Genomic DNA, 23,103 nt, shown 5'->3' on the forward strand with positions numbered 1-23,103 from the left:
TTCTAATCGTGGCTCGAAGCTGTCCTTGATATTATTCCCGTTTTGCATTTTATAGTTGTTTCTTTCCAAAATAAGTTTGGAATCATGGTAGAGATAACTTGATAGCCCAACAAGAAAGTATAAAATCCTCCCTAAGAATTGACAATAAGCACACCAACCATGCATCAGGGTGTTTAATCTCTCAAGCCCCCTAAAGCAAGCATCGCTGTGAACGTGGAGTAGTGCCAGGAGCATTAGCAGATCGGATTGCTTGCTTTCCTTGCCTGCTAAATATGGTGCATTTCTGACCCAGATAGTTTTTTAAACCTGTACGCTTATGATGGATTTTATAGCTCTGCAGAGGAACAAATTCCTTCAAAACTAAATAAAGAATTTATCCAGGAGCTATAACTTAAAAGGTAAAGAGATTTTGAAGCACTAAAAGGGATAGGAAGAAAAATCCTTGCTGTGTTGTTTAATGATGCAAAATAGAATACTTGTTATTTTGTGTTAAGAAGTAAAAAAATACTTTCCAAAACCAGAGAATCTTCTCTCATATTTGAACTTTTACAGTTCCAAATGTGCAAATCATAGCTACATGAGAATGGGTACTTCCCATAAATATTTACATGTTGATGTGATATGAATCAGTTGTTATTATGGAATATATGTATATATTTTAAAATACTATTCATGTTTCTTGAAAGATACTTGTGGGCTAACCCCCCAGAGTACACAATTAAACACTACAGTGCTCTTAAAGCTTCCCTTGCTGCTCCAGAGTCTCATTCCCCCAGGTAAGTATTACCCTGCCCCCCCTTTTTTACTAATCCTTGCATTGCCTTTTTATTTTTCAATTCAGATATAATCACCACGTAGCATCATGTCGGTTTCAGATGTACAGCATAATGACTCAGTGTTTGTATGTGCTGGGAAATGATCCCACAATAACTCCAGGTAATATCCACCGCCATACATAGTTACAATTTTTTCTTGCGATGGAAATGTTTAAGATCTACTCTCTTAGCAACTTTTAAATATACAATAAGGTATTATTAACTGTAGTCACCATGCTGTACATTACGTCCCCATGGCTTCTTTATTTTACAACCGAAAGTTTGTAAGTTTTAATGTATTGCTTTTCTTTATAACCTATTATCCACGTAGGTAACTTTAAACAATAGTGTTTTGTGTTCCCTTGCTTTTAACTTTACAAATGTGTTCTTTTTATTATTGTTGCTATCATTGTTGTTCTAGATTAGTTTTTGAGATCCAACCCTGTGAATGTTTATAAAGTTACATTTTACTGCGCTGTAGTTTTTGATGTGTGTTATACCATGTTTCACTTCTTAAATCCACCATCCCGTTTTACTGTTGAGCAACAATTTGATTGTGCCCATTTTTTTTTGCTATTATAAAAAAATGCGATAAATATTCTAAAGCTGCCAAGAATCGTCTTGCCAGCGATTTTAAAATTTTCCTTATGTACAAACTATCAAGTTTTCCTAATATGCAGAATCAATTTAATGAAACAACCTTTGGTTGTTTCCAGCCCTTGGTCTAGGAAAGGACCCTGGAGATTTGGAGGCAATGTGTTGAAAAAAAGCATAATAGGCTTTTCTTATGCATTTTCATAAAATTGTGTTGATGTGCAGAAAAACTGTCTCGTTAGTATAGTTTCCAATAACAAATAGTGTCTCTAAGATGAGCAGAATTACAAAGTTTAAACATCCCGTGAGAGAGTATAATGACTTTTCTTCATTACCACTTTGCTGTTTTTTGGTTGTAATTATAATTTGGCACTGAGTGGCGAAAATAGTGTAAGATCTTGCAATCACAGCACATTATCTGTAACTAATGTATAAATTCAGAATGACCTCTACATACTTAGCTGTAAATACCCAGTTGATTCCTACAGAACAATTCCAGGCACTGATTCAAACTAACTTAGTCAAATATACATCTTATACCAACATAACAGCATCTTTTTTCCTAGAGAAAGATTATGTACTATCAAAACAACCCAACTAATGCCCGCACCAGGCTGCAACAAACACACAAAACCAAAACATACCAATTTACTGATGTTAAGTAGGAAGATGAATATTACTTGCCATCAAGGAAAAGTGGGAGAGGCAAGTCCAAGACCAGTGAACACGGAGTCCTGATTCTCAATAGATGTACTATATTCACAAGTTTAATGCACAGGTAAAGACTCCCTTGTTCAGAGCCCCTTGTCTCTATGGTCCAGGGGACTTCCCAGCTCTGTTCTGGGTAAAGAGGGGCAGGTCAGTTTCAAATTGAGTGGAAACTTTGAGACCGGAAGACGTCGATGTCAGAGTTATTTTATCCAATCCCAAGAGTGGTGTTTGCCAGTGTCTCTTTATCTTTATCTTCTTAATTAACGTCTGTCAGAACCAGAATATGCATCATGTTAACAAGGACATTCACTTTATCCCATTCATGCTCTGTAGCAATATTTGGTATTCACGGCAATCAGTACCCCATGTTCTGAGACACTCCCTAACCAGTTCTCCTTCCTCTTTCTGCTTCTCCTGATGGAGGTTCTGCTGCAAGTTCCCATTCCCCATGCAGTCACATTTTGTTGAAGTGTTTTCCCATAAAGTGTGTCTTCCTAGTACAGTTCGGATGACCATATAATTTACTGTCCAAATCAGGATGCTTTAGCGAATGAAGGAGATGATCTCAGTAATTACGACAGGACAGCAGGCATAAAGCAGGGCTCTGTGGCTTTCTTCCCATGACGGGGGTCCTCTCGCAGATCAGCAGCCCTTTGTATATGTCCTGTCAGCACTGTGTGATGCAGGTTTCCGTTTTTCCTTTTCTGTTTCTTCTCAGTCTGAGCTTTGTTGGTCAATTGTTCTTCCAACAATAGTTTCAGTCTACTGTATCGTACACAGAGTTTTGGTGCCTGCCAGGGAGGGTAGTGGAAAGCTGCTCTCTTTTCGATTCCTTTTGCGGAATCTTTGTACTATTCAGTAACACACTTCCACCGCAGAGTTGGGGGATACTAAATTATGTCTCGAATCTCTCGAGTTTACTTGCATGCATGAGACCTTAGCAGACCAGGGAACCAATGACGGCTGTAATGAGGTCTTACCTCATGACCTATTCTGGTGTCATGACATAAAGTGACAATTTCTCCATTATCCCCAGAGGTCCTTAAATTTCAGACTCCTTCTGTAGTGGTGGGTATGTTCCATTAACTTAGCAATAAATATCTCCTGTCCACTATCACTGTCCATCCGGAATCAGGTCATTGAGGCATGACCTTCTACCATTTTACTGTCAGGGCTTCAGGTAACCTTCTGCATGGATGAATGGACGACTCACGGCCTGGGCGTGTCTTGGGCCGTGGCACCCCTTGCTTCTTAACCTCTCTTTCGTAACTGGAGCAACAAATTACTTGGCGGTTTGACCTTTCCTTCTTAATGTTCCACTTTGAGAAAGTTTTCCTTGTGATCACTGGAGTCAGGTTTGTTTTGTTCTTTATAGGAATATTTAGGTATTGCATTGTATTTATTTTTAAAAAAATTTTTGGAGAAAGAAAGCTTGCATGAGCAGGGATGGGTGAAGAGCAACAGAGGGAGAGAATCTTAAGCAGACTCCATGCCCAGCACAGAGCCCGACTTGGGGCTCGATCTCATGACTCTGAGATCATGACCTAAGTGGAAGTGAAGATTCGGGTGCTCAAGGGACTGAGCACCCAGGTGCCCCGGACACTGCACTGTGTTTTAGATGAGTTTGAAGTTTGTGATTTGGAGGAAGGGGAAGTTTACTGACTTAATGTTTCTGATCCTCTATCCTAATGTTCTCGGTTCCTAAGCACTGTCAGTAGAAGTCACCTATAAAGATACAAAGGTATACCAGGTCTCTTCCAAATATAGCCAAACTTTCAGAAATTCTTTTACAAACTGGAATGTGTGTTTTTCCGCATTAAACGAGGAAAAGGTCAAGGGAAACTGGAGAGTTACGCAGTTCTTTATGATATAACATTACAGTTGAAGAGTCAAAGTCTCTAGGATGTATGAGGTTTCATTGTGCCCCACAGTGGGTGTAACCTGATGCAGGCCTTGGCTGGTTTTGGGTTTAATTTGTCAGGAATACAAAGCATCAGAGCCTCAGTCATGAAGAGAAGAGGAAAGATAGACTCCGAGCATTTTGTGGAAATTCTTAGGTAGCAAGCTAGCAGCCATTGGGCAGGAACAAGAGGAAGCTTCATCTTCAGTCCCTGCCCTTTGAAGGTGCACTAGTGACCCTCATGACAAAAGTTCAAAGAGAGGGGGATGAAAAACATATTAGTATAATGAGTAAAATCTTTATAAATTACTGATTCCAGAGGCACCTGGCTGGCTTAGTCAGTTAAGCGTCTGACTCTTGATTTCAGCTCAGGTCATGATCTCAGGTCCTGGGATCGAGCCCTGCATTGGGCTCCCTGCTTGAGTTTCTCTCCCTCTGTTCCACCTCCCCTCATGCTCTCTCTTCCTCTCTCTCTAAAATAAATAAATAAATAAATCTTTAAAAAAAAAAGAAAGAAAGAAATTACTGATTCCATTTCATTTAAAAAATAAGAGCCTTATAAAATAACCTCAAACCCCAGGCTGTAAATATTAACAAAAAATCCCTTAATATTTAAATGATTGGAAAATGATTTTTTAATGATCTTTTTTTATAAAAAAAGATGAACAGTTACGACTTTGTGTCTAACAAATTAAAAGAAAACATTCTCTTGGAAATGATGTCAGTGAGACATATTGAATAAGGCAAAGAATAAATAAAATAGGTAAGTTTCCCAGGAAGCATAAACTTCACTTCACAATTTCTTGGAATTAAAAGAATATTAATTATTAAAAATGCTGTGATTCTTTTGAGTTTGCATATGAAAATAAAGTATTCAATTAAGTGGATGCTTTGTGATTTTATCCCACGTTGCTACAGGTGGGTTCCCCAGGAAGCTACCTCTCTGCTCGGGAGATTTGTGTACCGTGGTTTAGTGAGGTTAGTTCTGGGAAGCACCACTCCCCCCGCCCCGGGCGGGTGAGAGAGGAGCTGGGATGAACAGAGACAAGGTGGGGCATGCTGCAGGTGCAGTAGAAGCCTCAGGAGATCCCACGGAGGCTCTGAAGCAACATTGCCCCTCAGGGACATCCCAGTTGAGGATGTGGGTCCCTGACCACTCCATTGCATCCGTGTGCACTGGCCGTCCCTGGCGAGGGGTACCACCCCGCGAGACTCTACTCCCCCAAGCCAGGGAAGCTCCTGGGGAGAACCTCAGCCTCAGTCCTAAAAATGAGGGGTGTGTGTAACGGAGACGAGGCTGAGTCTATAGATTTCCCCCAATGGTGGCCTTTTACAAAAGCATTTACAGTGGCTGTGTCTCCTTCAGAACGTTTACTTTCCTCCTGTACAGTGGGAATCTTGCAGTGCTCAAATTGAAGACCCCGTGATTGCTTCCGAGGGCAACTCAACAGACGGTGGGAGAGCACGCTCTGCCCTGCTGGCCCCACACGTGGGGCAGGAGGTGGTTCTGAACCCGATCGGCTTTGACTTTGGTTTCAAAGTCCCCTGGCTGTGTCCTTGCTCGTTGTTGTTACCATAGCATCCTCTTGGGATGTCCTCTTGGGAAACCCAGGGGAATAAAATAAAACCGCTGTCTAGGAATCGTGGTTTGTAATGGTCAAAGATAACCTGAGGCATATTAAAATTTTTAAGGGCATATTTGAGCAAAAATTGACTCAAATCACGCAATGCCAAAGCAGAAGTGGTTAGGGACGCTCGGCGGACAGGAGCCAGGGGAAGGACTTACATAGAGAAGGTGCGGAAGCAAAGAGAGGAGATGATTGATTGGCTTGAGCTTAAAGCCTGGCTGGCTGTCCGGGATTGGCTGTCTTTAGATTTCGATTTCAGAACCTTGAGGCATTTAGAGGCTTAGACTCTGGTTTGCTCTCCTAGGTCACTAAAGCTTTTGGTGAGTCACCTTGGTCTGATGGCCTCTTTACTTAATTAATTTAACAGTGATTTACAGCAGGCCAATTAGTGAATGCAGCAGAACTTGTAAAAATTTAACTCTTTATTATTGAAAACAATCAAAGCCCATTTCTTTTTGCACGGACTAGTCCGTGATGCTAATTTTTCTCCATTATTTTCAGTGCCATATCATTGAGATACTTGTTAATTTTGTGTGCGTGTTAATGTTAAAAGGTTTTTGACTAAAATGCCTCACTCAGAAGCAGTTGGAAGTGTAGGTATAAATTGTTCTTAGATGTCTATGACCATATATAATCAAGCATTGTTTTAACTGTGCCCGTGCGTGCACACACACACAGAGTAGACATTCACACACGTCATTATTTCTCAAGCATTTTAAATTTTACAGGTCCTATTTGGCCTGTGATTTTTTTTTTTTTTTCTGATTCTGTTATCCCATGGCTTTTAGTTCATATAGTTTAATATCATGCTAAAAGGAGTGATTTCTTCTGGGCGCTTTCAGAAGAGAAATCAAATTCTGCTTCAGTTAAGTGGGCCTTGACTCTACTGGTAGGATCTTACATCCTACCTTCGGCTCATCTGTTCACAAGCCTGGCTCTAGTTATTCCTGTGCTTTACCAAAACCAGTAACGTCTGTTCCCAGCCGTCCACCGCCCCATCCGTGAGGAGTATGAGCCTTCCAACGTGTGCAGGAAGTCTGATCCTCAGGCGTCTGCAAACAGGAGGCAGCAAACTCGCATGGACAAAATGCTGTGCGCTATTTTGGTCACGAGGGCTGACTTTCTCCTTTGTGTGTCTCCACGTTCATGCAGGCTGTCCCGACAGCAGGTCTGGCCCTGGATGTGGAGGCCCCCTGGCCGGGTTTCAGGGCTGCCTGAGGCTCATCTCCATCGGCGACCAGGCAGTGGATCCCATCACGGTACAGCAGGGGGCGCTGGGGAGTTTCCGTGACCTCCAGATAGACACCTGCGGCCTCATGGACAGGTAAAGCCATCCCATGTCGTTTTAGCATCCCTGATTTCAGTTTTTTGATAATAGGTTAAAAACAAATGAACTGCTGAGAGAGAATACCTCCTTTTAGCCCCTTCTCTCTTCCTGAGAGCCAATCCATATGGAAAAGTTACAATTAATTGAAAACAAGAAAGTGACCATCTTTAATTTTAAACAATTGCTCCTTTCAAATATTATCTTAGAAGATGCACTGTCATGACTCTTCCTCGTGTGTGTCCCCCAGCTACTTAGTTCTTACAGAATACTATTCGTGGTGCTGTAAGTATTGATGAGTGTAAATGCTGACGGGTATAAATGCTTATAAAAATTCTTCCACTGCACCAAACAGATTAGAATGTTCTAAAGAGATAATGAATCATTGAGTGCCAGTAAGTCAAAAGTTACACGTGGTCAGCGGGTTTCACCCCACGCTCCCTTCTCTCCGTGGAAAATGAAAAGTAACTCTTCTTCCTAGAAAGGCGGAGCCTTTGGGGATTTCTAGTCATGTAAACACGGCAAAGAGTGGAAGGAACCCATTAGCACATACTGAGCATAGCACCAGTTCAGTGAAGGATGGAAGGAATGATGAAAGCGGATAAAAGGCATAAACTTCAATTTATAAAATAAATAAGTCACGGGGGTGTAATGGACGGCATAACGACTATAGTTAACTCTGTTTTGCCTATTTGAAAGTTGCTAAGAGAGTAGATCTTGAAAGTCCTCATCACAAGAAAAAAGATTATTTTGGTGGATGGTAACTAGACTTATGGTGGTAACCATGTTATAATATATTCAAATACCGAATCATTCTGTTGTACACCTGTAACTAATATAATGTTATAAGTTAGTTTTATCTCAATAAAATAATGGAGAGGCTTTGAAACAGTAGCACGTTAAAATCGGTAAGCATTGCAACTTGATTCAAATTGTCTTCTTTGTCCTGCTATCTGACTTTCAGTTTTTCTGGGGAAAAGGGATGGCTTAGCTGTAACACACTGAATTTTTTTCTGTGCCTGGTATGTTTGACCTCCCTGCAGTAGGCCTGCCTTACATTCCTGTTGAATAAACAAGCACACTCCAGACACCCTCCCGCGTCCGTGCGTGGCCAACCTCTTCAAAGTTCACGCTTTGCAAAGTGCTTTGTGCAGTAAATCTATTCCCAGTTTAACACTAATTGGAATTCCATGTCGTGTCCAATAAACTGAAAGTCGCATTGCAATTTGGCAGTGTCTTAGAAAACCGTAAATTCCAGGTCGTGAAATATCATAAGAACTTGATTTCTTTAATGCAGATGTTCACGTGTATAGTTTACATTCTATTCATTTCGTAGGGGAAGAAAGAGATCCAAAAAATTAGGCAAAAACTCTGAATCCTGATTTTCAGATTATGAAATGTATGCTGGCATAGAAACTGGCTTCATCTGTGAGTCATAACTTCAGCCAGCTCTGGAATCCTGAATCTTGGTGTTGGGAAGGGGCTCAGAAATATTCGCTTGGAGGTAGGGTAGAGTCCTCACCCATGGGAATGGCCATCGGTGGTTCAGGAGAGTCAGGGGTCAGGGGTCAGGTTGTCGGTTCAGCTGTGAAGCTTGTGAAGCTCATAGGAAGTCACTTCCGTGCCCCGGGGACTCCCTCACAAAGCATGATGTAATCACAGTATTTCTCTCACATAAGAAATGCATGTTGCCCTTTGTGCATAAAGGTCTTTTAGCCAACCCCCTCCAAAAAAACCCCAAAACCAAAAACAAACCAAAAAAGCAACAACAAAGCATGCCTGGTGTTGCCTGTGTGTGTGTATCTATATATCACCAAATTAGAAAGGTTTTCCATAGCACACCTAAAAATGGTTTTTAGAAATATGTACCAACAATGGATGGAGACCTCTGGGATCTGGGATGTTAAGTTACCTTCTCTGCTTAAAGCAGAAATTGAGGTTCATGGCAACTCTGTAAGTGGGTATGAAAAGAGCTATCGGCACTTTGGCTGATACAGTCAATAATTATAATATTTTATGGTTTTTATGGTTTAACATCTGAAAACGTGTCCTTATCCTCCACTACTAAAAGTGTTCATTCTTCCTTACTGCTTCAGGCCATACCTACCTCCATGTTCAACCCACCATGAAATAGAGTCATGTAAAAATACGGCAGAGCAACCATCCACGCCCAGGCTCCTGCCGGGTGCTGTGTGCCGAGCCCGGCCCTCCAGCAGCTCACACCTTGCCTGTCCAGAGCAAGTCACGGTGTCCTCAGGTGACACTGAGGTTTATTATTAAAATGCAGGTGATTTTGTAACTCTTATCCATCAAGCATGGGAGTTAATAATTCATGATGCACAACAGCATTCCTGGCCCAACAGCACAGCAAGTTATGAAAAGATGTTTGAAATCTGCTGGGAATATAGGAGAGCTTCCTGAGCCACACAAGGACTCATGCACACAGGGCTCTGTCGTCCTGAGGCTCCCATGGTACGGGGAAAGTGGTGGGTTCTTGGGGACAAAGCTTTGGGGACGAGGTAGCCGTGAGGAGGGATTGTGTCTTACACCAGTTGTGTTTTGGACATTAGGATTTCATGTCATATAACTCAGGTTACATGGTCCTTTCCAGGTTTCTTTTAGGATCACAGGAATGCCATCTTGAACCCCTCTAGGCATGGACTGTACCACTGGGGCCACTTTTCCCACCTCTGTGGACTTTGGCCAAGCAAGTCTTCTAGATGCTAAATGCAACATCACGCACTGTACGCGTTGGTTTTTAGAGGAGATTAGTAGACCGAAGTGGAAGTTGGGGGGGTTTGTGGAGACACGTGGGAGGGCTGCCTAATTTGCGCTGGGACAAGGCAGGGCTGTCAGAGGAGGGAGAGACACCTACACTAGGGTAGAAGGTGAGTCCGTCAGTCAAGTGAGAGAGGCTGGACATCCAGCGAAGGTATGGCCATGTGGCCAAGCCCCAAGTGCAGCCGTGAGTCTGCCTGTTTGAGCACAGCTACTGTAGGAATTGGGAGTCTGAGGATGAGGAGCAGGGGATGGCGGGAGATGGGGCTGCCTGGCTGGGCAAGGGTTACACCAGAGAGGCCCGCTGGCCAGCTCGAAATCTGGACATTGATCTAAGGTACTCTGGGAAATCACTGAGGCCTTTTGCTAGGAAGCCACTTGCACGGCTAAGCAATACTGCTGACGGGCAAGATGATTTGGGTGTGGGCCACAGAGAGAGCGTGGTGGCCAGAAGGCCAGGTAAGGAGCTGCCTACCCATGTGAGAAGGAATAATGGCCTGAAGTAGGGAAGAGAAAACCGTAGATGACGTACACACTGGTGGACAGAATCACAAGCTGATGAGCTAAGTGGCTGTGGGGTGATGGCTGGGTCATTGGTGACTCTGTGTTTACCTGTTTGAGGAACTTCCAGATTGATTTCCAGAGTACCATTTTGCATTCCCAACAGTGATGTAGAAGGGTCCAAATCCTCCTCATCCCTGCCAACACCTGTTATTATGTCTTTTGGATGACAGCCCCCCTAGTGGATGTGAAGTGATTCGTTGTGGTTTTGATTTGCACTTTCCTAATGACTAATGATGTTGAGCATGTTTTCATATGTGTATTTTCCATCTCGTTATCTTCTTCTGTAAGGCGTCTGCTCAGATCCTTGGACTCTTTTGACTTCGTTTTTAATTGGTTGTTCATTGCCCTTATCGTTGAATTTTAAAAGAGTTTTACCTATATTTTGGATATCCATCCTGTGTCAAATATGTGTTTTGCAAAGACTATCTCCTAGTCTGTGGTTTGTATCCTCATTCCCTTAAGTTTTAAATTTTAATGAACTCCAAATTATCAATTTTTTCTTTCATAGACAATATCTGAAAAGTCATTGCCAAGCCCAAGGTCAGCTAGATTTTCTCCTGTGCTATTTTCTGGGAGTTTAACAGTTTGGTATTTTACATTTAGGCCTATGATCCAACTTGAGTTAACTTTTTAAATTCTTTTAATTTTTAATTGAAATACAGTTGATGTATTATATTAGTTTTAGGTGTACAACTTAGAGATTCAGCCGTTATATACATTATGAAACATTCACCCTGGGAAGTGTAGTTACCATGTGTCACCACACAAAGTTATTACAATATTATTGACTATACTTTCTATGCTGTATTTCTCATCCCTGTCATTTATTTTATAACTAGAAGTTTGTACCTCTTAGTCCCCTTCACGTATTTTCCCTTCTCCCTCCCCCATCATCTGGCAACCATTAGTTTGCTCTCATATTTATGAGTCTCTTTATCTTTTTTATTGTCTTTTGTTAGCTCATTTGTTTGTTGCTGTTGCTTTTTTTTTTAGATTCGACATACACATGAAATCATATGGTATTTGTCTTTCTCCATCTGACTTTTTTCATTTAGCATAGTACTTTCCTGGTCCTCCATATTGTATCAAATGGCAAGATTTCACATTTTTTATGGCTGAGTAATAAACCACTGAGTATATATATATATCACATCTTGCTTATCCATTCATCTACTGGTGAATACGTAGGTGCTTCCATGTTTGACTATTGTAAATAATGCTTGCAACAAACATAGGGGTGCACATATCCTTTTGAATTCATGTTTTTTATTTTGTTGGATAACTACCCAGAAGTGTAATTATTGGATCATATGTTATTTCTATTTTTAGTTTTGGGGGGACTTCCATGCTGTTTCTATCGTTGCTGTACCAATTTACATTCCCACAAGCAGTGCACAAAGGTTCCCTTTTCACCACATTCTCCCCAACCCTTGTTATGTCTTGTCTTTTTGACGCTAGCACTCTGAGTGGAGTGAGATGATAGCTCGTTGGGCATTTCCCTGGTGATGAGTGACGAGACGTGTCTGTTGGCTATCCGGGTGTCTTTCTTAGAGAAATGTCTGTTAATGTCTTCTGTCCGTTTTTAATTGGATTACTTGTTTTTTTTGGTGTTAAGTTGTATAAGTTCTTTATATGTTTTGAATACTAACCTCTTATTGGATATGTCATTTGCAAATATCTTCTCCCATTCAACAGGTTGCCTTTTTGTTTTGTGGATGGTTTCCTTCACTGTGCAAAAGTTTCTTAGTTCGATGTAGTCCCAGTAGTTTACTTTTGCTTTTATTTCCCTTGCCTGAGGAGACATATCTAGGAAAAATATTGCTAAGGCTGATGTTGCAAGGATTTACTGCCTATGTTTGCTTCTGGGAGTTTTATGGTTTCAGGTCTCACATTTCGGTCTTTAATCCACTTTGAATTTGATTTTGTATATGGTGTAAGAAAGTGGTCCAGTCTCATCCGTTTGCATGTTGTGTCCAGTTTTCCCAACACCACTTGTTGAAGAGACTGTCCTTTACCCACTGGATATTCTTCCTTGCTTTGGTGAAGATGAATTGACCATATAGATGTGGATTCATTTCTGTGTTTTCTATTCTGTTCTTGTGTCTATCTGTGTGTCTGTTTTTATGCCAGCACCATACTGTTTTGATCACTACAGCTTTGTAATATAACTTGAAGTCTGGAATTGTGATGCCTGCAGCTTTGCTTTTCATTTTCAAGGTTGCTTTGTCTATTCAGGGTCTTTTGTAGTTCCATACAAATTTTAGGATTTTTTTATTCTAGTTCTGTGAAAAGTACTATTGGAATTTAATAGGGACTGCATTCAATAGGTAGATTGCTTTGGGTAGTATGGACATTGTAACAATACCATTCGTCCAATCCGTGAACATAGCATGTCTCTCTATTGGTTTGTGTCATCTCTGGTTTCTCTCATCAATATATTATCATTTCTGGGTGCAGGTCTTTCACCTCCCAAACACTCTTCTAGCCTCTGATGTATCAGTTTGCTAATGCCCCATTTGTCAGAGCAGGTCCCATGCCCAACCCAGTTTGAAGTAGGCTGTGCCTCTTGGTGGGAGGATCAGCAGGTCCCACTGCAAGGACATGGAAATAGGGAGGGGAACAAGTGTGGCTGCCTGTGGCCATTGCTAGCACTTTGTCTCTCTGATCATGGATGAAACCGATCTTGCCTTATTTGAAAAAGCAAACACATTTTTTTAATGTAACGCAATGTGTGGAAAATTTATCTGCTGCCAATATAGGACAATTGGTAGCATCTAGTGGGTTTCTTAGGCTGTGGTGAGTACTGCATGAGGAAACCTTCTTGACAGACCCAGCAAGTTTTGTTCCTGGTCTCATTCTTCTCCTGAAGGCACCTCAGTACCATCTTTCACTGTAACAGGTTAGCATTTTCTCCTGACCAAATGTGGGAAATAGCAGGTGTATCTGTTTTCTTGTAGGTGTTTGCCCAGCTATTGTGAACATGGGGGCGAATGTTCCCAGTCCTGGGACACCTTCTCCTGTGACTGTGCGCACACGGGCTACACGGGCGCGACCTGCCATTCCTGTAAGCCTCACACCTGACTGTTTGGATTTCCATGCAGTTCTATTTTCCCTTTCGTGACTTGGTGTGTATGTGTCTGTATCTGTGCAACCGTGTGCTAGAAAGCAACAACAAGTAGGTATTTTAGAGACAAATTTTTGTCTGGTTTGTTTATTTATTTATTTTAGACGTGGGGAGGGGCGGGGGAGAGGGAGAGGGAGAGAGAGAATCCCAGCCCAGTGTGGAGCCGACATGGGGCTCGATCTCACGACCCTGAGATCATGACCTGAGCTAAAATCAGGAGTCAGTCGCTTAACCAACTGAACCACCTTGGTGCCCTCGTCTAGTTTATTTTTAATCAGTTTTATTTCCTAGTGATGTTAAGGCAGCTTACAGAAATCTGTTTTATCAAATAGGACAGGAAAAAAAAAAAAGAAAGTACCAAGCAAAGGAAAATAAGTATAGGAAGATAAAATATAGCAAAAAGTGAAAAAACAAACAAACAACCCCCCCCAAATACAAAAAGCAATCTAGATGGCATGATGGTGTTAATTGTTCTGTTTCTTGAGTTGGACCCAACTTTGGTTCTCAAGTCCTGTCTGCCAAAATAAAGAGGACAAATTACTGATTGTCGGTATTTCTAAAATCAAATGAGGAGAGTCTCCGGAGGAGCACAGGATGGGAACTAACATGGTGGGGTTTCTAGATGTCAGCCAAAAGCCGGGTAATCATTCAGGTCCCTTGCAGTCTTGATGCTCTTTGATGATGGTGGTGGGTAATGCACTGGGAACTTACCACATGCCTGTGGGATCCCAGTTCTCTCTAGTTCTGCATGTTTCAGCTCCTTTAATCCTCAAAACTGCCCTAGAAGGTAAGTGTTTTATTTTCCACACTGTACGCTTGCAGAAAGAGAGAGGTCAGCCCTTCGCTGTGGTGACACAGCTGACAGCCAGGGCTTGCGACCACCTCTCCATCCCATTTCTTCCATGTTGAACACCAGTCTCTTTCCTGAAGAATTATTTTCTCAATTTCACAGCTAACCAAAATTTATTGACCCCTAAATTATTACCTATTAGAAGCTTACGACAGAGCCCCGAATTCCTCATTGCTTTCTAATTATTGGCTTTTGTTGTTAATGTTTTTATTCTACTTTTTCCTTTTTTATGTATCACTGATGACAATTTTTAAATTACTTTTATTCCAATTCAATTAATTAACATATACTGTATTATTAGTTTCAGAGATAGAGTTTAGTGATTCATCAGTCTTATATAACACCCAGTGCTCATTACATCACATGCCGTCTTTAGTGTCCATCACCAGTTATCCTAACCCCCGACTCCTTCCCCTCCAGCAACCCTCAGTTTGTTTTCTATGATTAAGAGTCTTTTATGGTTTTCTCCCTCTCTGATTTCGTCTTGTTTTATTTTTCCCTCCCTTCCCCCATGCTCCTCTGTTTTGTTTCTTAAATTCCAATTTTGAGTGAAATCATATGATAGTTGTCTTCTCCGATTGCCTTATTTCACTTAGCATAATACCCTCTAGTTCCATCCATGTTGTTGCAAATGGCAAGATGTCATTCTTTTTGATGGCTGAGTAACATTCCTTCGTGTATATAGACCACATCTTCTCTATCCATTCATCTGTCTATGGACATCTGGGCTCTTTCCATAGTTTGGGATTGTGAACATTGCTGCTATGAACATTGGGGTGCAGGTGCCCCTTCAGATCCCTACCTTTGTATCTTTGGGGCAAATACCTAGTAGTGCAATTGCTGGGTTGGAGGGTAGCTCTATTTTCAACTTTTTGAGGAACCATCCATACTGTTTTCCAGAGTGACTGCCGACATTTCTGAGTCCCCTCTTTTGTAGCACATCAACCCTCTCTGGGTCTTTAGAGGGACAGCATGACATGAAAATTCACCAAGGGAGAGCATGGATTATCATGTATCCAACCTTATGTGAACTGAACCCCAGAGAAGCAGGCATCAGTGTTGGGATGAGAAGACCCAGTCCCCAGCCCAGGGGGTTCCACAGGGGAGCCAGGAGGCTCTTACAGACAAAGGGAGGTGACTCATTGTCCTAAAAATCCCATAAGTTCAACCAGAGCAGTTCTACCTGCATCTCTATTTGCTGTTATGGTGTCAGGTAAGAATTTGCCAAGACAACCCTTTGTTTGGAAGGAGCTGGACATCTGGAAAGTCTGAGGCTGAGTGACTGGTCCAGAGTTGCAGCTAGGAATGGGGGCGGCCTCTTACATACAGTGTCTCCCCATCACACCTAGCAAGGTGTCTTACACAGAGCAGATACCTACAGAAAATCAATGACTAAGGAACGATTGCTGAAGTGTTATCAGTAACTCTGATTTAAACATCATTCCAAACAGCTCTGATTTAAAAATTCACAGGTGTTATATAAAGGGTCTTTCACTTGTGGACTTAATAAATTCTATTTGGTCTAATAACTGAACGGACTTCATTGTCGTTCTCAAACTGTATACCAAAGTGAAGGTGAGATATTTCCAAATCCGCAGTAAGGGATCAGAGGCTGTTAGTTTTTGGTGTAAGTGCCCAATAGCTGCGTCTGCATTCACACATAGAGCAGGTGTCTTCCCAGCGTTTCCTCCTCTACCCTTGGTCCCCAGGCAGGTTCAGCCCCAACCCACACGTAATCACTTTTATCACTTTGTGTCTGTCCCTCTGCACCCTCTTCTAGGCGGTTACGAGCATATTTATGTATTTGTGGGAACATAAACACGAGGGGACAAAACGCCAGCACGTCTGGGAAGGCAATCCATATTGTCCCTGGGGCCATCAGAGTAGCTGGTGCTTCATGTGCTACTGATGGGGGCCAATCTTATTTGACACGCTTGACGCTCGGCCATATTTTATAAAAGAATGTTTTATTTTGCAAAATCCCTGGGCAAGTGAACGTTACTTTGATCTTCTTCCGCGAGAAGGGGGAAAAATAATCCCCCTGCCCTGCCCCACCCCCTCTCTAGGATTTTCTTCATTCTTCGAAATAGGCAGAGTTTTAAAAGGAAGATAATCCAGTGAGTGTAGAATGGCATCAATTCTCGGCCCCCGCTCTGCCCCCTCTGTTCCTGCTAGGGTCACTCTGCTCTGTGGCTCTTGCCTGGCCCGTGCTGGGTCTGTGCTCATGGATGCCAGGCCTCATCCTTAGGGTGGGTGAGAGATCCAGTCCCCACTGTGTCACAACCACAACTGTTCTTCTTTCCTGGCTGCCATTAGCCACTTTTCAGGTTTTCAAAGGGTCTTTCCTGTCAAGGAAATGAGTGGTGCACATGGGAGGTATTACTCAGTTGATTAGTCATTTAAACTTATTCTGAGTGTTAATTAAGTCCATCATCTGCAGATGTTAATCACTTGCCTTGTGATAGCAAAATATTTAGTGTACATATAAAAAAATTCAACTAAGAATCAGGATACGTTGAAATTACCAAGAGACGTTTCATATAAATAAATAAATATATATACGTATACACACACATATATATGTATATATATTTAATTTCAATTTGCTTGAATCATCCTTTGCAAAAGCATTTAAGGAAATTTCTTTTCAAAACACACCTTATAAATGGAATGAAGGAGAGTTGGCGATTTATAAGCCTCATCTGGAAAACAATGCATTGCATGTGTAGATTGTTTTAAGTAAACAGAGGGTATAATTACTGAGTAATTTAATACATCGATGTAGTTATTAGGTAATAACAGATCACTTACGGAGACGAAGCCAGTGCATGTCAGATGCTTAGATATTATGAAGCAGAATAGAAATACATAGTATGAGTCCAGTTACCATGGTTTTGGAAAGAATCTTGTTCCCAGAGCAGGCAGGGTTCAGATCCACACGGTGATACCTCTTAAAATATTTCGCTCCAAGTTTCAGAGTCTTCATGCTGCCTGATTGACACAGGGGAACACTCTCCTAGAGAAAATGTCCACGAGAGCAAGGCATAATGAGTATCACTGGGGAAATTATCCCATCATTAACGACAGGGAGGGATCCATCCTGTTGCAGCCCTTGTCTGAGATCCCTGTCCTTTGCAGCTTTGTACGAGCAGTCCTGTGAGGCCCACAAGCACAGAGGAAACTCCTCAGGGCTCTACTATATCGATTCAGACGGAAGTGGCCCGCTGGGACCTGCTCTTGTATATTGCAACATGACAGGTACGCTAATAAGCTTTATTGTGCCAGTTAAGCTCGTGTAATTGGTTGCTGTGTGCAAAACCAAGAGGTTTTACTTCGTAGAGTAACGTACGTGTTCCTGTGCACCTATGTATAAGCAATGGTTCATTTTCCCTAGAAATCCAATTATATGTGGTGGATGGATACAGGTGTGTCGTAAACAAGTTCTGTGAAGGACCAATGCCTCCACCATGGTGAATGACAGCTGCCCATGGAATTGATGCAAATTCTAACGCTTCTTTTACACCCGTGTCTGTGTGTGTGTCAGTAGCCACATTTTCTCTTCTGTGCTCACATCACATTTCAGCAACAGAAAGGAAACAACCCTCCTTTACAAAACTTCCCGTGGTGCTTTAGTGGTGTGGACCTAGCAGGTGCTTCTACAACTGTAGGGTTTGACCCTGAAAAGTCTGAGATGCTGGTCAGGAAAGAGTCAGCTGTATATGGTTCTCAGGTAACCATGACTTGGTTATAATTTGCTTTCTCTGCTCTGGCTACATGGCACCCCGGTAGGGGTGCAGTTTCTAGAAGGAAGGAGTTATTGATGGGGGAATTTATGATGGTGGTTTCTGATGAGCTGGAAGTTCTGGTGAAGTTTTTATACATACTGTCCCTTTATATATAAAATCTGAGCATTTTGGCAGTGGTGAATCAAATGGTTTGATCTGAATTGGATCAATTATATCTTCCAGCCCCAAAACTACCCCCAACTTTGTGCCAGAGGCATGTATGGCTGTTTGGGGCTTTGGGGCAAGCATTTTATCATAGATACTGACCAAAACATTGCAATGTGATGGTAAGAGATAAATATATTGACCTGCCTTTATTGAAAGATGTGTGATCTATAAAGTATGTGAGGAAACGGCCAAAGGGATCTTTCTAGATATTCTGGGCTCCAGTGGTTATAACAGGCCTTCAACTTATTCAATTTCTGCTTTGTTTTGCTGGCATTATCATGGCTCAAGTGAATGCCAAGAACAGGGAAAGCTAAATAAAGATGCTGGCATCCCAATAAAGCATTCTACTTTTATCAATCACAGGCTCAATTATCATAGAAGTCTAGGACATATTAAAGATTTTCATGTATTTTGTCCTATAAGCAAAGTTCCTTACACACTGAAAAATTTCAAGATCCATAGAAAAGTGGAAATGATCCCAGCTGGCACATTGCAAAGATGAGTAAGTTTTCAATGACTGAAGCTGTTTTCTTGATAATTAACTGTTGGCAGGGTTGGTAAGGCTGAGGTCACGTTTATTAAAAAAAGACATTTGCTGCCAAGAGGAATAACAGACAGCTAATTGCCTGATTGTCTGCAGTGTGTGGTTATAATAAAAGAAAAATATTTTAATCATCCCAAGTGGACACGTGGTCCAGGCATAACCAGGATGCCTTCCTCGTGTGTATTTATAAAACGCCTTTGCAATGTACCACTGGTTCAAAGACATTTGTTTTAATACCAATTTCATAACATAACTGATGTGTTTCGATTGCCTGTCATTGCTGCTACCTTTTCAAAGTGAACCCACTACCAGAGGGAAGAGTACTTATCGTCAAAGTGCAAAGAGAAAGTAAGAACAGATGCTCAGCTTTTGATTTTGGTTAACACAGGAAAGTATCTGATGATATATAAGCCAGGTTTGCTTGTTTTTTGTTTTTTGTTTTTTTTTAATCCTCGAGGCAAGAAGGAGTCTCTAAATACAGGAAGGGAAAGGTAAAATCTCCTGGTTAACCCTCGTGGTGAATTTATATACAAGACGAAGGCCTTGCAGACTGTCTGCTGAGGATGTGAATCATTTTCCTTCCCCTGGGTTACTCGAAGAAATGCCCAAGTAAAACTGGGCACAAAACTGAAGAGTTGAAAAAAAAGTGCCTAACAACATTGAACACCTCTGTCCTCAGTACCCACTGTGCGCAGGGCACGGCGGTGACCGCGGCAGGGAGTGAAGTAGGACATACCCTTCCCCGGAACAGTGCGCATGTCTGTGTGCAGAACCAAACCACTGAGAGCAGCTAATGGAGTGGGTGGCCTGGCGCAGGGCAGCAGGTGCACAAAGCTGAATACGGCGGGGGGCCTGGGGCACAGACGTGGGGGGGATCGCAATTTTAAATAGAGGGATCAGGAAAGCACTCAGTTTGAAAGTTACGTTTGAACCAACCACATAAAAAAAGCTTTGCGAAAACCTTTGCAAGCCTTCAAGCAGAGGGAGTGCTCCCCGGGGAGCCTGGTGTGCTGGACAAACGTGGGTGGAGGGCCCAGAGGGTGGCCCTCAAGTCATGAAGCTGGAAAGTGACAGGTCCAGGACTCACACTAGCAAAGCAGTTTGGGCCTTTACCCAGCATGCTGTGCCAGGAGGGAGCAAGGAGACCGGAGAGCGGGGCCCTCCCGTAACGGAGCCAAGACGGTGGTGGCGCCAAGCAGGTGGGAGCGGAGGAGCGGAGGAGGGGAGGAAGTCAGAGTCCAAATCGGTGGACGGGATGTGCCTGGAGGAGGACAGTCTTCTGTTTGGATCCGAGCCCTGAAAGCAGGGAAGAAGCAGGTCTGAGAAGCAATACCAGGATTCCCGCGGTAACTAGGTGAAGTTTGGGTTGCCTGCTGTTCGTCTAGTGAGCGAGGACCCGTTGGTCATAAAAACAAGTGTAACGTGTCATCTGAAAGCCCACTGGGTGGCTGTAACATCCTCAGCAATACGAACTTCTAAAAATACACTGTGGAGAGTGGCCTTACAAATTAACTGAACCGACTAGCCGGCTCCCATTTGCTTTGCGGTGACTGACGGACGCTGCCCCGCATCCCACAGTAACAGGGGGCGTCTCTGGGTCCCCACACCCCTGTGCACTGGCCAGTGAGGGGCAGCTCTCCTCTGGGCAGGCACAGATTCTGGGGCCGCGTCCCAGGAAAAGCTGTGCTTTTGTGAAGCTTCCCAAGACATTCTGATGTACACACAGTTCAGAAGCCACCTCCATGGGGCGGAAGATCTCGGTTTCACCGCCTGCTCTGTGTGCACCAGAATTAAAATGGAAAGAGAGCAAAGCGCATCACAGAAGGGACAAATAAAGCCAACGCAGATGTAAAATTCTGGGGCCAGTCTTCACTTTTCTGTCCAGGACCATTGTCCTGTTGTTCCCGTTTGTACAGGCGGCTGTGGGTGAGATTTAAAGAACCACCACAGCGCTGCAAAAACAAGAGTCGTCCACATACCTTAAGACGGTATCGAAGGCAGTGATTCTGTAAATGAACCATCAGCCAAACTCTCTAATCCTGGAAAGTCTTAAGAGCTTTAAAGCCTGCACGTGTGCATGTGTATGTGTGTAGGAATTCATGAAAATTAGGGGTAATAATTTAATGATTGGTATGGTGTATGTTTTTATTATCAAGTCATACTTATAACGATGTATGTCTTCATATTACTTTGACCAAGCATTAAGTACAGATCATTGCATCACAGGACCTTTTGGAGAATTAAGTTTTTTAGAGACGTTTATAGTTGCCTTTCATAACAGAAAACTCCAGAAGTGAGTATATTTTATGTGATGAGATAAATGTTCTAAAGTTCCATGAATTAGGATTGAGATGGAACCTGGAAAACACACACACACACACACACACACACACGTGCACACAAAGCAGGATGGGGAGCAGGAGTTAAAAAATACTGCAGAGAGGATTTCCAAGTAATGTTAAATGCCGAGGGTTTTTGTGAAACTCAAAGCCATAAGGAAAGCAAGATGCTAAAGGCAGAGAAAGGCAGAGGCCGATCCAAAGACAACGGATATTTGCAGAAGCTACACTGCAAAGTATTTAATCGAAAGTTTAAAAAATGCAAGGTGATCCCTGGGAAAATACAGAAATGAACCAGAGTTACATCGGAACGGTCCTTCCTGATCAGGATCCCATGAGGTGCCCCCTGACAAACCTCATTATTGACAGTGGAAGACCTGAGATCCTGGTCTTCTTCTCCCAGCCTGGAAATACGTCCGCTGTGGAGTGCACCTTCTCCATGGAGCTACCACGCCTGTGGACAATTAAGTATCCTCTACTATAAACAAATGGAGAAACATGCAAAACACAGAATTCTAAACCAATGGCTAAAACTATATCCTTGGTAATAGTCTTCAAGCATCTAGTGCTGGAATATGCTCTGCATAAATTTTAGTACCTTTAGTATAAAAACTACAAAAACAGGGGCGCCTGGGTGGTGCAGTTGTTAAGCATCTGCCTTCGGCTCAGGGCGTGATCCCAGCATTATGGGACCGAGCCCCACGTCAGGCTCCTCCGCTGGGAGCCTGCTTCTTCCTCTCCCACTCCCCCTGCTTGTGTTCCCTCTCGCTGGCTGTCTCTGTCTGTCAAATAAATAAATAAAAATCTTTTAAAAAATAAATAAATAAAAACAACAAAAGCAAAAAAAATAAACTGCTTTGGAGGGACTGTTTGTGTCATTTGTTAACAGATCCCCTTTCTAAGCAGAAGAGACAGAACATAACTTCTTGGATGGCGGAATGAGAGATGTGAGCTCCATGGCTCTCCCCCCGGGAGAGTGGGGCCGCCTGTGCCCACCTGAAACCCTGCGTGTTGTCCTTTGCTGTGTTCGTAGTTGCGCTCCAGAAGCTGGTTCCCAGACGTGGCGCCATGGGAACACTTGTCGCGGGGAGGAGACGGCATGCAGGCGGAGCAGTGACTCCACATCAGGTTCAGACGAATCAACAGGGGGCTTGATGAACAAACCGACGACTTGGTCTGTTGCACACCTGCCACTGCCCCGCTCAGATCCTGATTCATGGACTCAGCGTGTCAGTAACCCAGCACTCCTTGCTCGTTGTTACCATGGACTCCATCACGGGGATGCGAACCGAGCCACGGTGTTTCTTAAATAGCCTTCTTCCTGTGACAGGAATTGCGACTGGCCTCCCGCCGGCAGCGTGGTGTGACAGAGGACAGTCAGCCCAGTTGCTTCACATACAGCTCACATTAATTTAAAAACAGCGCTCTCTGGAAGGGGCACCAGTCAAGCCACGCTGCTATGCTTTGTATGTTTGTGTGTTTGTATAGATGCTCTGTTTTTCACCTCTGTCTTCTGCAGCAGTGCCTGTCTCAGCACAATCAGACCCCTCCCTTTCCAGTCACACATTCCATTCAGGCGTTCATTCACTCCTCCTCCACACTTGACTGCTATGCTGCGGGCTTCCTGGCGCCACACCGTGTCTGAGTAAGCAGAGGGATTGAACTTCTCTCACAGACCCTCAGACTAGGGAGGGAGACCGATGTAATTCAGATAACTAAACATATTATGAATATTATAAGTTTGCATTTGCTTTTTTAAATATAGGCATACCTCATTTTATTGCACTTTGCTTTTTTGCACTTGGCAAAAATTTGGAAGCAAATTGAAGGTTTGTGGCAAGTCTACCAGCACGATTTTCCAACAGCACCAGCTCACTTTGTGTCTCTGTGTCACATTTTGGTAATGCTCACAATATTTCTAACTATTTTGTTACAATTATATTTGTTATGGAGACCTGTGATCAGTGATCATTGGTGTT

At 42.8% G+C, this 23,103-nt stretch overlaps 1 protein-coding gene and 1 long non-coding RNA gene across 5 annotated transcripts in view; one reads left to right on the forward strand and one right to left on the reverse strand.

The window, feature by feature from the left end:
* The window catches only part of LOC123776395 (contactin-associated protein-like 3), a 178,769-nt gene that overhangs the window by 104,796 nt on the left and 50,870 nt on the right, over positions 1-23,103 (forward strand). For all 3 annotated transcript variants that reach the window (XM_045772334.2, XM_045772335.2, XM_045772337.2), the window contains exons 10-12: positions 6,801-6,972; positions 13,272-13,378; positions 17,427-17,546. In XM_045772334.2, the coding sequence (XP_045628290.2) occupies positions 6,801-6,972; positions 13,272-13,378; positions 17,427-17,546 (399 nt within the window). The remainder of the gene's footprint in view (positions 1-6,800; positions 6,973-13,271; positions 13,379-17,426; positions 17,547-23,103) is intronic.
* Positions 16,054-22,656, reverse strand: LOC123776396 (uncharacterized). Of its 2 annotated transcripts, none has more exons than XR_006775336.2 (4): positions 22,121-22,656; positions 21,480-21,578; positions 17,176-20,081; positions 16,054-16,633 (listed from the first exon to the last, which is right to left on the reverse strand). It is a non-coding gene; the product is annotated as an uncharacterized LOC123776396 (long non-coding RNA). The 2 variants fall into 2 exon arrangements; XR_006775337.2 differs by having other exon boundaries at positions 16,054-17,304; positions 19,873-20,081; positions 22,121-22,654.

The sequence above is a fragment of the Ursus americanus genome, chromosome 34 (assembly GCF_024610735.1).
Source record: "Ursus americanus isolate L20-20 chromosome 34, mUrsAme1.1.p, whole genome shotgun sequence".
Classification (NCBI taxonomy): Eukaryota; Metazoa; Chordata; class Mammalia; order Carnivora; family Ursidae; genus Ursus; species Ursus americanus.